This window comes from Castor canadensis, chromosome 16 (assembly GCF_047511655.1).
Source record: "Castor canadensis chromosome 16, mCasCan1.hap1v2, whole genome shotgun sequence".
Classification (NCBI taxonomy): domain Eukaryota; kingdom Metazoa; phylum Chordata; class Mammalia; order Rodentia; family Castoridae; genus Castor; species Castor canadensis.
This window is the reverse complement of record NC_133401.1, coordinates 28,188,025-28,204,617: the sequence shown is the minus strand read 5'-3', so window position 1 is coordinate 28,204,617 and position 16,593 is coordinate 28,188,025. Positions and strand designations below refer to the sequence as shown.

General features: G+C 54.5%; 2 protein-coding genes across 3 annotated transcripts; one reads left to right on the top strand and one right to left on the bottom strand.

Annotated features, from left to right (window-relative positions):
• Positions 1 to 332: 332 nt before the first annotated feature.
• On the top strand, positions 333 to 3,647 carry Znf784 (zinc finger protein 784). 2 transcript variants are annotated; one of them, XM_074058407.1, is made up of 3 exons: positions 333 to 457; positions 1,625 to 2,445; positions 3,231 to 3,647. In XM_074058407.1, exons 1-3 carry the CDS (start codon positions 380 to 382, stop codon positions 3,232 to 3,234), a joined length of 903 nt encoding a protein of 300 aa, XP_073914508.1. In that variant the 5' UTR covers positions 333 to 379; the 3' UTR covers positions 3,235 to 3,647. The 2 variants fall into 2 exon arrangements, with proteins under 2 accessions (XP_073914508.1, XP_020029861.1); XM_020174272.2 differs by having other exon boundaries at positions 1,625 to 3,647.
• On the bottom strand, positions 3,631 to 15,726 carry Znf865 (zinc finger protein 865). The gene is made up of 2 exons (XM_020174284.2): positions 15,612 to 15,726; positions 3,631 to 9,283 (listed from the first exon to the last, which is right to left on the bottom strand). The coding sequence occupies exon 2, from the start codon at positions 9,254 to 9,256 to the stop codon at positions 6,074 to 6,076; it is 3,183 nt and encodes a 1,060-aa protein (XP_020029873.1). The 5' UTR covers positions 9,257 to 9,283; positions 15,612 to 15,726; the 3' UTR covers positions 3,631 to 6,073.
• Positions 15,727 to 16,593: the final 867 nt, after the last annotated feature.

Sequence of the window (16,593 nt, the reverse complement as noted above, 5' to 3'; positions counted from 1 at the left end):
ATAACCACAAAAGTGTTTTCTGTGCAAACAAAAGAAAGGTTCTTCGCTTCTGGTAAGGTTCCACTGAGCAAGCCTCGGGTGGGCTTGTGTTGGTTAAAAAGAGACGTCCAGGTTCGTTGCCAGGGTGCTGTAGAAAGTCCAGCGCCACGCTGAGTATCCTCGCCCAGGACTGACAGGTAATTAGGAGAGAAAATGGATCTGTCTCCCTGGGGCTCCATCCTCCAGGAGCGCCACGCCCCTAACACGCCCAGCCACGCCCCCTCCTCACCACGCCCCCTCGCTGCTCTGCAGTGCGCCTGCGTAGTACCTCTTACGCCAGCCTGAACCCCGCCCCTTTCCAGAGCGATCATTGGCTTCGGGGACGGGGCTTGGGCACAAGATGGCTGCTGCGCGCCCGGAGCCCCCGATTCCGAGCTCACCGACACCGGAGTCGCGATCCCCGGAGCCGCCAGACCTGGTGCGGGCGAGGAAGGGGCCTGGGCAGAAGGCTTGAGACGGGGGAGGGAGGGGAGGTCTCAGGGCAGGGGGCGGGGCCAGGGCGGGGCCTATGTGGGTTGGACGGAGGTGGTATTAGGTTTCTGACCGCGGGGGCGGGGCTTCACCAGGTTGTGATGGGGGCGTGGTGTGGAGAGGAGCCTATGGAGAGCGAGGGGCGGGGCCTAGTTGAGAGGTTTGATGACAGAACTGTCTATGGGGCGTGGCTGGGTCCTGGGAGAGGACCCCAGGGGTTAATTTGCATGATTAGGGTGCAGTCTTTGGAGAGGCGAGGCATCAGGGAGATTTTAGGGTCAGTGTGCTTGGATGGAAGGTCGGGAAGGTGACTCTGAAAGGGGGGGGCGAGTAATGGTCAGGTCACCATGTTCGGGTGGGGAGTGATTCTGCAAGAGATGGCTCTCAATGGCACAAGGAAGGATTTGGGGGAGAAATTGGTGTTCCAGAGGACTTTAGAACCCCGTCCAACGTTCCTCCAACTCAGGATTGGAGGGTGAGGACATTTATTTATTTACATTTATTGAGCTCTTGTTTGGGCTGTATAAATTAGGTGACCAAGGTGGACAAAGATTGTGTTCTCTTGTAGCTTGCCATCCTTTGAAGGCAGAGAGATGATAAACGAGATTTTTTTGTGTTATGTTCTAGAAAGGAAATTTTAAAATGAGCTGATAGAGTGGGGGTGGGGGAAGCTAAATTTAGACGACAGAAGTCAGCTGGGTGCCTGCTTATATTCACAATGGGGTCAGAGATAAGCAGGAGCCAGAGCATGGTGGATATTGCTGTTACGATTTGGGTTTTTAAGTGCAGTAGGAGGGCTCTGAATGGAGAAACTGGTTTGATCTGATTTACGTGTTCAAGAGACCACTCGGGTGCAGGAGTAGGAACAGAAAATCCCTTTAGGAGGGTTTCCCAGTTGTTAAGGCATGAAATGATGAGGGTTTTAATTAGGGTGGAGGAGAGAAGAGTCTGATATATTTGGGGCAGGAGGGGAGGAGGTGATGGGGATACTGCAGAATACAGGGGCCTAGAAAGCCAGGGCCCGCTGGACTGCGGAGGAGTAGATGTTTTAATAAGTACAGACATGTCAGCAGGTCATGCCACAGGCTTCTTTTTCTTCTCCCCCCTCCACCAGGTCCTAGTGTCTGATGATGGCCGCCCTGCCACACCCCCGAGTAACCTCATCGAGATCCAGGTTGTGAAAGTCACAGACACCACGCTGGTATCTGAGCCCCCAGAGCCGGGCTCTTTTCGCTGTGCCTTGTGTCCAGCTGCATTCCGGCTGGTCTCGGAGCTACTGTTCCACGAACATGGCCACCTGGCGGGTGCAGATGGGGGAGGGCAGAGTGGGGACCCGAGCCGGTGTCACGTGTGTGGCCACAGCTGCCCAGGTCCCGCCAGCCTCCGTGCCCACTACAGCCTGCACACTGGAGAGCGGCCCTACCGCTGCTCGCTCTGCCCACGGGCCTTCAAGGCCTTGGCGCCTCTGCTCCGGCACCAGCACCGGCACGGGGCGCAGCCGGGCATCTCTCGCAGGCCTCCCCAGGCGGCGGCAGCCCAAGAGCCGAGCCCAGGGGTGCCCCAGGAGAGGTCCGAGGTGGTGATGGCCGCGGCGGCCGCGGGTGCAGCCGTGGGGAAGCCCTTCGCCTGCAGGTTCTGCGCCAAGCCCTTCCGCCGCTCCTCAGACATGCGAGACCACGAGCGGGTGCACACTGGTGAGCGGCCGTACCACTGCGGCGTCTGTGGCAAGGGCTTCACGCAGTCCTCGGTGCTGAGTGGCCACGCCCGCATCCACACCGGCGAGCGCCCCTTCCGCTGCGCGCTGTGCGACCGCACCTTCAACAACTCCTCCAACTTCCGCAAGCACCAGCGCACCCACTTCCACGGCCCGGGTCCTGGGGTGGGAGACTCTGGAGGCCAGCTGGGCTCCTTGGTGGCCGAGGGCTCTGGGAGCAGGTGTGGGAATGGGGACACTATGGGAGAGGGACGTGGAGAGACTGTGAAGATGAAGGTGGAAATTGACCAGTAGGATGGAAGAGCAGGGCTTGGTAAATTAACTCACGAACAGGAAGCAGATTATAGGGAATGGGGTGGGTAAAAGGAGCCAAGGGCAGAGAGGGCATAGTGACCAGCTGGTGTTGGAGGACAGAGGGAAAGAACCAGGTTCTTGATTCCCACAAACCCATACTACACGTAGGTGATACTGAAGAGGAAGGCAGGAGTGCAGCTCTGTGAGCGCACAGCTAGCTACATGTGAGAACATGCCACATTTCTTCTTTTTTTTTGTTGTTGGGACTGGGATTTGAACTCAGGACTTCATGCTTGCAAATCAGGCACTCTACCGCTTGAGCCACACCTCCAGCTCTGGTTATTTTGGGGATGGGGTCTGGAGAACTATTTTCCGGACTGGCCTGGAACCTGGATCCTTCCGACCTCAGCTTTCCAAGTAGCTAGGATTATAGGCATGAGCCACCTATACTGGCTGGTTTCACTGCCCCTCTTGCATCCTGTGTAGGTTGTCTTTTTTACAAGGCACAACCTGTCCCAACAGGGCATGGACAGACAGATGAGGAGCCAGGGTTGAGTAAAAGGGTAGACTCAGGGTCCACCATAGTGTTCCTGGTCCAGTCCTTCATCTGCAGAACCCTGGACCATCTCAGGGGTCCCTAGGGTGGACAGGATGGAACCTTTTGCCTACCTCACTGGATTGCACTGAACCTGGGATGTCTGCCCACCTCCAGGTAGAAGATGCCCACCAGGTGTTCTGTAAGGACACTCTGGGATCCCATCATCTCAAAGCCAGAAGGTCAAGTCACAGCCGAGAGTACTTGAGCCTCAAGGATGTTCAGCCTGGCCATAGGATCTTGACTCCAAACTCTGCCTCCTCCACCTCCATAACCTATGCCAACTCCTTTTTTGGCAGCAACTGAGAACACAGACGGCAAGCAGCTACCTAAGCTTCAGGCTTTGATCCTGTGTTTCCCCATGTTTACTAAATAGCCTCAGGTTCCCCTAATTTCCTCCACTCTGAATCCAAAGCAGCTATAAGAAGGACTGGCTGTTTGCAGCATGGTGGGTGCAGCATGGAATAGAAGGATTTGGGAGCTGGAGGTGGGGAACCTCCAGTCTTTTCCTATTAAAGGACTTTCTGAAGGGTTTATCTCTGTCAGTCTTCTATTTGGGAAGTGGTGGAAGGGCCATGCTGTGTCTTGTCACCAGCAGTAAGTTGCCTTGCATCTTTCTCCAAGCCTCTGTTTTCTTCACCTTTGAAATGCGGGTGAATGGCCGGTCTGGAGATGTGTGTTTTGGCTGTGGAAGGGATGTCAAGTTTGGCAAAATGAAATGATGCCCATGACACTCTTGGACATGATTGCTAGTGTGTCCTGTTCACCCAGCACCTCCATGAGATACCCACAGGTGACCCATGACAAAACTCATCCAGTTTAACTCCAAAGAAATATCCAGGCCTCCCACCTCATCAGTACCACTACTCAAGATAGAAAGGGGTAGGTTCCTTAAGCCTTTTTTCACATCTCGTCTCTTGTGGATTTCCCTGTGTGAACTATTTCAGTATTGCTGGAATGTGAGTGCTTCTCTACATCATCACTGCTTTTATAGAGCAAGCCAACAGTGGTCTCACATGTGGAGAACTGCAGCAGCCCAACTCTCAGGTTCTGCCCTCTTTATTCTCTCAAGCTACCGCCACATGGGTCCTCGTCATCAATCCACAGCCCCTTTGAGAAGGTATCACAAACATGAATAACCTACAGGAGCTGGGCGGCACTGTAAATAAGTAAGGTGGCCAGATGCAAGGGGAAATACCAGCAAGGTAAAAATCGGGGCTCCAAGTTCAGTTTTAACAATGAGCAGTGTGGGGCTGTTGGGAAGTTGGAGTGTACACCCATGGAGCGAGGGGAGTGCCTACTCTGGTAGGGAGGCAGATTAGGTTGCTAGAGCTTCCAAAATTTTCAGACACTGATTTTATAATGATGTCAACTACATCAAACTCAGGGCCTGTAAGCAACTACATCCCGGCCCTTTTTTTTTTTTTTTAAATGCAGCGACTCAATGCATTTTGAGTCATATCCAACCTGGTAGCCTACAAAGTCTTGCAAACTCTACAGTTTAGAATTCAGGGTCCTTCAGGATCCAGCTACATATACCCTGATCTCCAGCCATACTAATCTACTGAAAATTTTCCAGGAGAGCCAGATTTTGCTGGGCATAATAAACTCTACCTGGGATTTGCCCACTTCTTTACCTGGCAAGTTCCTGTTACTTTATGTCCCTGTCCACATATCACCCTCTCCCCAAAAAAGCTTTTCTAGCCTTCACCCCCATGAAGGCTAGAAGTATAGTATATCCCCTAGCAATACTTCCATGTCCCTTATGCTGTGATGGTCTACTTCCATGTGACTTGAACCCTGGTACAAGGTCTGATTCTGCTGAGTGTGCAGAATTACAACACAGTGGCCATGCTGGGTTGCTGCCATCCTGTGGGTCACCAGCCCAGGCAGTGCCCCTTCCACAGGTGCAGTTTTGGAGTCCCAATTCTACCATGGATTTGCCAGATGCTCTTGGAGCCCATTTGTTCTCCAGGACCCCAGGATCCTTTTCTGACAAAGGGAGAACTAAACTTGCATTGATCTCACTGTCCTGAGATCCAAAATGAAACCTGTGGAAGGACTTTTGAATCATTGTTTTGGAGGGGCATGCCCTATGAAGATGTATAATAAATGAGCCTGCACAAGGCTGCCACACACACCATAGGGGTTCTGTGCCATTTTATGGGAGGGTGAAGGGCATGTCCTACCCAGCAGTTCCCCCAGTCCCCAGCTTGGGACTTGGCAGACAGGCTTCAGGAAGTGGTGGCCCAGTGAACAAATACTGAAAGCATGATGAAGAGGAGAAAGGAGAGGCATATCAAGTCAGTTCCACATTGGACTCCCTGCTTTGTTCATCTCCACTTGTCCAACTCAGAGACTAAAACTTGGAATATGGTAAATACCAGCCTAAGTGTGAGGCAGAAGGTGCCACGGAGTCGAAATCCCCAAGGGTACAAAATTCTCAACCTTGTGTTTGGCCGATGCTTTACCCCGCCCAACCGGGGGATGCAAGGACAGGTTCCTGAAGCCATGTTGATAAGATTTATTGTTCTCTGCTCTGTACAAGCCGCGTCGGCCATCCCAACCCCCCACCCCACAATCCAAGAGCACCCAGACCCCCACCACGGGCCCTCCCAACTCTGCTCCCTCTTATTTCACTGTCCAGCCATACTCAAAAGGAAGGGGGCAACTCAGACCCATCTCCATCAAAAAGTTCAACGGGACCAGAATGCTGCTGGGGTGGCTGATGAGGGTTATGAAAGAGGGTGGGACAGAGGATCAAGTTCAGTGTCTGCCAGGATGAAGGAACTGAGAGGTCCAGGATGGGAGTGGTTCAGTCTTGAGTTTGTAGGGCATGGGCCCTGAAGTTCTGAAGGATGGGGCGACAGGAGGGGGAGTGGGAGTGTCTGATCAGCAGCTCCAGGAGGGAAAGTCCAGAAGGGAATATCTGATTGGAGTTAGAGATAGAAGGCCCTTAGTCAGGGGTCCTTCCCCGCCAAGGCATTTGCCCCTGTTCCAGTCCCCCCAAGACCCTCGGCCTTGTGCACCAGGCGGTGTTTCTTTAGGCCGTAGGTGTTGGCGAAACCCTCCCCACAGGAGGAGCAGCGGAAGGGCCTGCCACCTTGATGGGCTGCCAGGTGCTTACGGAAATAGCCGGGATCCTTGAAGGCCTTGAGGCAGGCAGGACAGCGCAGCTCGGGCCGCGGCGGCTCGTGAGCGCGCTGGTGACGTAGCACGGAGCTTAGGTAGAAGAAACCTTTGCCGCAGTGCTCACACCGGTAGGCGCGTTCGCCCAGGTGCAGCCGCTGGTGCTCCAGCAAGTTGGAGCGGTAGCGGAAGGTTTTGCCACAGGCGCCACAGCGCTGAGGCCGGGCCACCGCATGCAGCCGCCGGTGCTCCGCCAGGCTGGAAGACTGAGCAAAACGCTTGGCGCACACACCGCACTTGAAGGCTCGTTCACCCGTGTGCACCACGCGGTGCTGCCGCAGGTACCAAGAGCGCAGGAATCCTCTGCCGCACACACCACACCGGTAGGGCCTCTGCTCCGTGTGGCAGCGCTGGTGGCGCATTAATAGGGCTGCCTCCCAGAAGCGCTTCCCGCACACAGGGCAGCGGAAGCCCCGCTTCTGCCGGTGGCTTCGGCGGTGCAGGAGCAGGTCGTAGGCACCTGCAAAGCTCTGTCCGCAGAGGCCACAGCCCAAGGTCCGGCGCACCAGGTGCACGTATTTATGAGTCACCAGGCCCAGGAAATGCTTAAAGCTCTGGCCGCACGTGGCACAGCTGAAGCGCTCAGGACCTGAATTAGCAGCCCCACTGGCCCCAGTCACCATCGCCCCGCCTGCGTCCTCACCCCCAGACACCCCGGCTAGCGCCGCCACAGCCGCTCCGACTTCTCCAGCCAACCCGTTGTCCAGCACGCTGGCGGCGTCGGTGCCGCTGGAGCCATCCGAGGCCTGGGGGCCGCCTGGCGTCGGCGCGAGCAGGCGCTCCGGGGCAGCCTGGTGAACCAGCTTATGCCACATGAGGTTCTCGATGAAGCCGAAGGTCTTACCGCAAGCGTCGCAGCCATATGGCTTCTCCGACATGTGGGCTTCCTTGTGGCTCATGACGTGAAAGAGATCTGGGAAGTGCTCCCCACAGTCCGAGCAGGCATAGCTCAGTCCATCGGCTGGCCCGGCAGACGTGGCGGAAGCTCCAGGGCCACAGGCCCCTGTCCCACCCTGGGTGGTGGGGAGGCCAGTGGACCCTGCCAGGGCGCAGGGCAGCTGAAGCCGATGCACCTGGCGGTGGCGGGTGAGGCTCTGCGGGTAGCCGAAGACCTTGCCACAGAGCTCGCACTTGTAGGGGCGCTCACGGGTGTGCACCACGTGGTGCTTGCTCAGGTGAAAGGACTCGCGGAAGCGCTTTCCGCATACCGGACACTGGTGGGGCTTCTCGCCGGTGTGGATGCGCTCGTGACGCTTCAAGGTCTCGCGGCGCCCGAAGCCACGCCCACAGATGCCGCAGCAGAACGTCTTGCCCGGGACGCTGGCGCCCGAGCCTCCAGCCCCGCTGGTACCGGCCCCACCGAGCAGCAGCGGGTGGGCACCCAGAAGGGGGACTGGCACGGCCCCATACACCACCGCTGCTGCGGCCGCCGCCGCCTTCTCGCTGTCTGTGGCGGGCGGGTCCGGGGGCAGCAGGTAGGGACCCGGGGGAAAGGAGGGTGGAGGCTGCGGTACCACGGCAGCCCCGTCCTTGGCCGCCTCTGAGGCAGCAGGCGGCGCGTGGGCAGCCTTGTGCCGCAGCAGGCTCTGCGGCGCCGAGTAGGTCTTGCCGCACAGGTCGCAGGGGTATACGGGCCGGGGGCCCCCAGCCCCCGCCCCCGCGTGGGCCGCCTGGTGCTTGAGGAGGTAGGAGGCGTCGCGGAACGCCTTGCCGCAGATGCCGCAGGGCAGGCGCAGGAGGTCTGCGGAGTGCGTCTTCACGTGCCGCTTGAGGCTCTCCCTGCGATTGAAGCTTTTGCTGCATACGGAGCAGGAGAAGGGTTTCTCGCCTGTGTGGATGATCTGGTGCTGGTGCAGGTGGCTGGGCTTCTTGAAGACCTTCCAGCAGAGCGGGCAGGCAAACGGGCCCTCGCCCCCCGCAGTGGATGGAGGTGGCACGCCAACACCAGCAGGGGCAGCGGGTGCAGAGTTGCCATCCGCGGAGGTGGCAGGAGCCGATGGTGTGGCAGAGGGACCAGAGGAAACTGTGGTAGGGACGGCCGCGGTGGTGGCATTGGCCGTCGGTATGGGGAGGCCCAGCGGAGGGAGCGGGGTTCCGGGTGGCGGCGGGACCCCAGCCGCTGGTGGCATGTCCTTGTGGCAGCGGCGGTGGCGGATGAGGCTGGAGACATGGTTGTAGGTACGGCCGCAGACGCCGCACTCATACGGTCTCTCTCCTGAGTGCACCAGCATGTGCTGAACTAGGTGCGAGGACTGCTTGAAGGACTTCTGGCACACGCCGCAGGGGAAGCGCCGCTCCATCAGGTACTTCAGCCTGCGGAAGTAACCCTTGTCGTCCTTGGTCGGATCGCAGGTCGCCCCAGCGGTGGGTCCAGGCGGGGTCTGCGCGGGGGCAGGAAGTGGCCCGGCTGCCCCAGTGGGAGCACCCAGTCCCGGAGCCACTCCAGGCCCAGCGGCTGGTCCGCCACGTTTCAGGTTCCCAAACAGGTGCTGGTGTCCTGAGAGATCCACGATGCCCCACTGCGGAGCAGGGAAGGCAGCATCAAAAAGCGGAGGAGGGGGCGCCCCGAAAGCAGGTGGCAGGGGCGGATCGGGTTTCTTGGCTTGGGAAGAGGACGACGAAGAGGAAGAGGAGGAGGATGAGGAAGAGGAGGACGACGAAGAGGAGGAAGATGAGGAAGGTGCCTCTGCCTTGGGTTTGAAGGTAGACTGGGGCGGATAGTCATATTGGGGTGGAGGGGGCTGGGGTGGGGGCTGAGGCGGGGGTCCGGGGGCGCAGGGCAGGGCCGCCACCGCCTTGGCATGCTCCCCGTACAGTTCCATGGGCTCGAAGCGCTGGTGGTTGAGGAATTCCAGGAAGTCAAAGGGGTAGCTCTGGAAGTGGACCCCGTCCTCGCCCCCAATGCCGCTGCTCCCGCCACCCCCGGCGCCGCTGCCTGCTGGGTTTGCCTCCATCTCTGGCAGGTGGGGAGAGGGGAGACCCTGCAAAGAAGAGGGTGGGGCTGAGGAAAAGGGGCACGCACCAAGCAGGCAAGGGAAGCTGTGTGCTAGGCTTTGGCAGGAGCACCACGTCGTGCACTCATCTTCAGACTGGCTTCTAGTCCCAGTCTTTACACCCAAAAAGCAGTTCTTCCTTCTAGCTCCACAGGCCAGGACCTAACCTGCCCCTACTCCTGCCCTTCTCTCCATCTTTTCCTGGATCGTCATGCATCTCCCCTAACTACCCCTAGACTCTCTCCTGCACACCCCTGCGGGGTCCTGCTTTCTCTCCTCTTCAGGCTCTGATTCAGTCTCAAGCCTCTGTTCAAACCCCCCCACCACCAACACCACCCGATGCTGGGCATCCTATTTCCCAATCTCCCCTCCCCACCATGTTGCCTCTGTAAAACGCTAATACCAACAGTGCCTACCAGAGTGATTGGGTGGGACTTGAACCAGAATGCCCTGTACTTTCTTGCTGTGTGGCCACAAGCAAGTTACTGAAGCCCTCTGCCTCCATGTCCTCACTACAAACAGATGACAAAGCATGTCATGACAAAGTTGTCAAGAGGATCCATGCCCCATCCCTTTTTTAGTTACTTTTCAGATAGGGTCTCATTTTTCCCTGAGTTGACCTGGACCTCTATTCTCCTGTCTCCCCTCCTGAGTTGCTGGGATTACACGTGTACACCACCACACCCAGCTGGAAGGCTTTTAAGGTAGATGATTCCTAGCATATGTAAGCACTCAACACACAGAAGATATTACTGTCCATTTCTAGCATTAGCAGGGAGATCAGGACAAGCCAAGAGAACTAGAAACCTCTGCATTGGGGGAAGGAGTATTCTTTCAATGCAAAGTGGAAAGGAAAAGTCAGATTGCCTACGAGAAATAAGTAACAGCAAGGGTGCTGGCATTTTGGAAGGCAGACTGAAACAATAGGGCATACCATGGCCCGTGGCTTGGGAAGACCCGGGTTCCAATCCCATCTCTGCCAGGACCCACTTTCTCCATGTTTAAAATGGAAATGCAACCCCTACACCTCAGGGGGATTTAAGGTGGTTGAAATACAACATAATGTGAATTCCACACCTTGAGCTATGGGTACCACTGATGACAATGACATCATACACCTGGGTGGACCCTGTGTTCCTGTCTTTGGGTGATGTGCATGGGGGGTTGCTTCTCCTGACTTTTCCAGGCAGGCAGGTATTCTTTGCACTTCCTTTTTTAAATTTTTAAAAAAGCAATACTGGGGTTTGAACTCAGAGCAGCACACTTGCTAGGCAGGTGCTGTACTGCTTGAGCCTCACCACCAACCCCTTGCACCTCCTTTTAGAGTACTTTTCACTCCAAATTGGAGCTGTCTGATCTCTGAACCCTGTCTCCCCTCTTGAACCTCAGCTCCTGTAGGTGATCTCAGAGTTAAGATCCACCCAGGGACACCAGGAAAGGCCCCCATTGAGCTGTTGGAGAGCCAATGGGAGAGGAGTCTGGAGGGGGGTTCTTATTTTGCCCGCCATCCCTCACCCCTGGGCTAACTGTGCCCAGCCCTCATCTTCTTCAACAAACCAAAGCTGAGGAAATGCATCCCAGGCCCTCCTGGCTGGCTCTCTCTTCACCCCCAACTCTACCTCACACTTAGATATTTTTACTCTTGGGTGTCCTTGTCTTTGGACAAGGCTCAACACCCCATGCCCACCCCCCATTTAATCTGATCTCTAGAAAGACCAAGGCATGGTATCTGGGGTTTAAGCCTGCATCCAGAACTCAGGGACCAGGGAGAAAGCACATGGTGTCAAGATGCAAGGAGCAAGGCATCAATACAAAGGGCTACCACAGGGGCAGTGGAGGTGTGGGGAGGCAGTCCCTGCCCCAGCTTGGCTCCAGTAGAGCACAGCTACTAAGAACTGTGGCAGCTGGGCATTGCACATAGACTGGTCGCCATTCTAAGCACTTTACACCTGTTAATTCACTGAATCCCACCACAGCTCTCCATTGGGTCCTATGAAAACTGAAGCACAGAGAGGGCAAGTGACTTCCTCAAGGTCCCAGAGCAACATCCTACATTGGAGCAACTGGCTTGACCAGCGAGAAGAGAACCCCATCTCTATGCCCAACCCCTTTGGAGTGTTTTCTCAGAGACTGTACCCTGAGAATAGAAGCAGGTGGAATGGAACACTGGAGGCAGGAGTCTTACTTGGGGTGCTCTCTGGGTTATGACAGGTGTTTCTACTATCCTGAATAGAGTAAACATTAACATGGATTTTCCCCTCTGCTAGGAACATTATTCCCTAGATATCAACAAGATTCCCTCCTGCTGGGCTGGCAGAGTGGCTCAAGTGGTAGAGCGCCTGTCTAGCAGGCACAAGGTCCTGAGTTCAAACCCCAGTACCAGCAAACAAGCAAAAATCCCTCCGGACTCCATTTGGATCTCTACGTCCTGACCCGTCCCTCTGTAACCCATAATCCGGCTGTCTTTTCATCACAGTTACTGCCACCCACCCACTGTGCATTCCTTTACCATGTGTTTACTGTGTGGCCTCTCACTTCAAGCAAGGACTCAGCCTATCTGCTTTGCCACTGTGGCCCCAGCAACTAGCACAGTGCCCATATAGAGTTGGTGTGTGACTGCTTGACAAATATTTGCTAATAGGTAGAAATTAAACCTCCCTGCAAAGCCCTCAGTTCAAACCCCAGTCCCAGCAAAAATAAAACCAAAAAAACCTTCCTAAATCTCCAGTGGGTTCATGAAGAAATAAGGGAAATTAACAGACTATTTTGTAATGAAGGAAACAAAAACACAACATAGGAACACTGAAGAGATGCAGCTAAAGCAGTACTGTGAGGGAAATTTATAGCTGTAAATGCCTATATTGATAAATATATACAGAATCAGTAAATGGGTAAGATTAAGCTGACTAGAACTTCCTTAGGAAGGGGGACATTTAGAAAAGATGCAGCTAACACAGGGTGTCTCCAGAAAAGGAATTCCGAACACTGGTGTTCTGAGGATGTTGAAAGGGCCACATTAATGGGATACAGGACTGACTAGGCTTGTGATAATTTCCACATGGGAATAAGACGTCTCCCCTTTCAGGGGACTCAAACCTTGATCGCTGCCTTTCTAAGAGGAGATGTGCCATAGAAGATGTGCCACCACAGGGCATGCAAGAGATCTAACAGCTCACATCAACTGGCTGACCAGTCTGATACCTATCATTGCTTTGGTGTTTCACAGAAGTTTGGGCCATTTGGTCCCATTTTGTAAGTGGAGAAGCTGAGAAGCAGAGGGAAACTCATTCTTCCAAGCTTAAGGACGTGGCAAAGGAAAGAGCAGGAATCTGATTCTGGGTGTTTCTGATGCCAGGACCTGTGAGCCATTCCATTGCCACAAACTGCCTTGGGATGAAATTCTAGTCTGTTAGTAACAGTAATGGTAACAGAGTAACATAGAACACTGAATGAGTACTTTTTAGCAGTCAAATGTTCTAAACCCTCCTCCCAGCACTTGGAAAAGATGGTCCCAATTATTGATCCAGAAATACATAGGGAGCCGGGTGCTAGTGGCTCATGCCTATAATCCTAGCTACTTGGGAGGCCAAGGTTGGGAGGATTAAGGTTCAAGGCCAGCCCTTACAAATAGTTTGCAAGATCCCATCTCCAGAATAACCAGAGCAAAATGGACTCAAATGTGGCTCAAAGGATAGAGCACCTGCTCCCAAGTGTGAAGTTCTGAGTTGAAATTGAATAAATAAATGAAGAGGCAGACTGAGGGCCAGGGAGATAAATTAATCTCACAAAGTCACATCACTAACAAGTATCAGGGCCAGGAGTTGAAGACAGGTGGTAGGGTTCCAGATCCCATGCTCTTCCCCTTACAAGATGTTGTCTTGCAATGTTTTATCTTCCAAACTAAATAGAGCCCCCAATCCACCATATACTGGAGATATGATTTGCCTTACCCCTCCCTGCCACCTAATCCCAAGTCTCAGTTTGACCCAATGCCAAGATTAAGGAGGATTAAGGCCATGACCCTCCTTCTGCTCAAGGAAGTGATCCCATCTCATTCAAAGTAAACCTTACAATGACCTTCACAGCCTCCAGACTCCCAACTGCTCCTCCAATGTGCTGTCTCCATTCCTGCCCCAGGGCCTTTGCGCCAGGGCTGCTGCTTTTGCCAGGAATGCCCTGACTCCCCTATACTCACCTCGCTCCCTCCCTCACCTCCACCCTGTCTTTGCTCAACTGTGTCTTCTTTCTCAGTGGGGCTCTCAGTGACCACTGACCCTCATGCAGGCCGTTACTCACACCCCCCCCCCCCGCTTCAGTTCTCTCCGTGCCACTGGTCATCATCTAGTGCACCACATACTCTGCTTCCTTGCCTTGCTTTTGTTGGTCTTCCGCTCCAGAGGCCAGATTTTCTGTCCCTAGGACCTATGACGATGCCTGGCTTGGAAAGTACTCTTGGGTAAGTGAATTAGTGAAGTTAGGAAACGAGAGTCTGGTTTGCTAGAAAATATGATTCCTAGTAAAACCCAGGGCTCCTTCTCTAATCACTGCTCCCCCTGGGTGGGGGAGCTGTCAAAACCAGCCTCCCTGAGGGGGCCACAGTTGTCCAGATCTAACTTTCTGTTCTTTGACTTACTGGAGAAGCAAGGTGACAAGAGATACTGGGTATAAGGCCTTTCTAGCACCTTGGTCCCTATAACTCTGTCTCCTAACCCCCCAATGTACTTTACTTCATGTTTTGGGGTTTTTTTTTTGGGCAATACTGGGGTTTGAACTCAGGGCCTATACCTTGAGCCACTCCACCAGCCCATTTTTTGTGTGTGATGGGTTTTTTTTTTTTTTAAGATAGGGTCTTGGAACTATTTTGCTCAGGCTGGCTTTGAACTGAGATCCTCCTATCTCTGCCTCCTGAGTACTTAGAATTACAGGAGTGAGCCACTGGCACCCGGCTCATATATGTATTTTGATTAACTGTCTACCCTTTCAACTAGAATACCCACTTTTAGAGAGGCGTTTTTGCCTGTTTTGTTCTGTGCCACCCCCAGTATGAAGTAGACACTCACTAAACAGCTGTTGAACAAGTGCTTATGAAGAATATTCTGGGCTCAGTAATGCTGACAGAGACCAGGTAATGTGTCCCGAGGCTCTAGGGGACTAAGTCTTCCTCTTGTTTTCCCCTTTTCAACTATTCTGCTCCAACCTCACCCACCTTCCCCGCTGCTCTTCCACTCATCTTAGGGCCTTTGCATGGTTAAGTTACCTCTCATGATTCAGGTTTCACCTCTGCAGTAGCTCACCATCCTCTCAGAAAGCCCACAGAACACCACTGCATTGTGTGTTTACTTGTTTCTGACAGTTTTTCTCAATTAGACTATAAAACCCCTTATGATGAAAGACTGTGCTCCTCTCTCCTTCACAAATGTATGCCCTGGACCTCGAACAGTGAATATTCATTTGATGAAGAACAAATGTCTATGGAAAAAGCTGTGAGTCACACTCTAGTGGGACCAGAGGGGGTCTTCTCCAGAAGTCCAGGAGGCCATGAGACTAGCTGTAGATCGGGAGACCTGCCTTCCAAGCTCCGCTGTGGGACAGAATTACTCAAGGCAGAAGGGTCCAGGATAAGGGTAAGGAGGGAGGTGAGGCATAAGTATTTCTTGAGAGCCTAGTGCTAAGCAGGCAAGTTTCTGCCTGAAGGGGAGGAGAATGTGAGTATTAAAGCAGAACTCTAGAGGGAGCTGTTCCATTGAGGGGTGGGTTCGAAATGGGTACTCTTGAGGGGGTTGCAAGAAGGAAAAAAAAAAAACTCTGGCATTGGTCAGAATAAAAAGTATTTTTACACCAACAAAGGGGGCATTCGAGGAGAGTTATGCGTGGTCAGAGACAGTGGAGGGCAGTTCTGTCGCAAAGCACTAGAGCAACTCTCCCTTGCAATCCCGCAAGGGATCCTAATAGAGGGTTCACGAGCAGCTACTCTACAAGGTGGGGTGCAATGCTGGTGGCATCTGGGGGACTGTCGTGGAGGATGCAATGACGGGAATGTGGAAGGGGCTGTGAGAAAGCATTAGTGGGGGGGCGCTGGCAATTGAGGGGACCATTAATAATGACGCTTTGGCAAGGGTCCCACCTGGGGGCATTCAAGGGAAAGATGTATGAAGTGGTTTTATGGGGAGCAGTGATTTAGGGGGGTCTCCTGGCTAGGGCCCGGCGGAGAAGCACTGACATGCTGGGGGGGCGTCCTGGGAACCACTGCAGACCAGGGCGGGGCCCCCCGCCCCCGCTGCACCCGGGCCCCCGGGCCCCGCGCCCCGTCACTCACCGGCGCCGGGGTCTCCGCCGGGAGGAGGCCGAGGAGGCGGAGGAGGTACCGCCGCTCCGGGGAGACCCGAGGGCCCGACCGGAAGTGCCGCCCCCTCCCGCCCTCCCCGGCAGCCCCGCGCCACCCGCCCGGAAGCGGAAGTCGCGCCCGTTCCCGAGGCGCCGGCGTGGAGGATGGAAGGAGAAGGCAGCGGCTGCCACAGCGTGCAAGTTGTGCGCCTGCGCACTGTCTGGAGGACGCCGGCTGGGAATCCAAAACCGCTTCCGGTGGGATAACGGAACCAGGTGCGCCTGCGCCCTATGCACCCGCTTCTTAGGGCACCGCCCACATGCTCCGGACATCCGGTTAAGGCACGCCCTAGGCGCCAGTCTCTCTTGAGCCCCGCCTCCTGATTCTGAGCCACGCCTACTTCAGTGTATTTATTACATGCTCCGCCCCCGCACCAAAATATGCCCTTTTTGCGTCACCTTCGCAGTTTCACCTGTTCTTTTTTCTTTTTCCGCTTCTCTCTTCACCAGTTCTTTCCCTCACTCCAAGCTCCTACTCTCTGAAATTCCATTTTCCCTCCCAAGCCACGCCCCTTTCCAAAGTCCCGCCTCTCCATGCTACTTACGCTTTGTCCCGCCCCTTACATTTAAGCCCCGCCCCAAATGCTACACCTTTCATAGTGCCGCACTCCTAGAAAGCATTCCGTTAAATCAGTAGTTCTCGACCATCAGTATTAGTTAGCGTCTGACTCTCTGCTCCAGCCCTGCTGAATTTAGAAACCCTTGGGGTGGGGCCTAAGAAGTCGTGTTTTTAAATACCCTCAAGGCGATTCGATGCACTCTAAAGTTGAGAACCACAGCTTTACCACAAGTAACACTGCCTCTTTCATATCTATGTAAACCTAGCTCCCAATTCAGCCCCAGCTAGACTCAGTCCTATTCAGAAGTTCCCCCTCTCTTTGGTTCCTCTCTCCCAGTCCCAGGTCCCTAAAGCA

Coding starts and splice junctions, on each gene's coding strand:
- Znf784 (XM_020174272.2), top strand. CDS start 380: ATGGCTGCTGCGCGCCCGGAGCCCCCGATTCCGAGCTCACCGACACCG. Junction 458..1,624: donor CCCCGGAGCCGCCAGACCTG/GTGCGGGCGAGG, acceptor CCCCTCCACCAG/GTCCTAGTGTCTGATGATGG.
- Znf865 (XM_020174284.2), bottom strand. CDS start 9,256: ATGGAGGCAAACCCAGCAGGCAGCGGCGCCGGGGGTGGCGGGAGCAGC.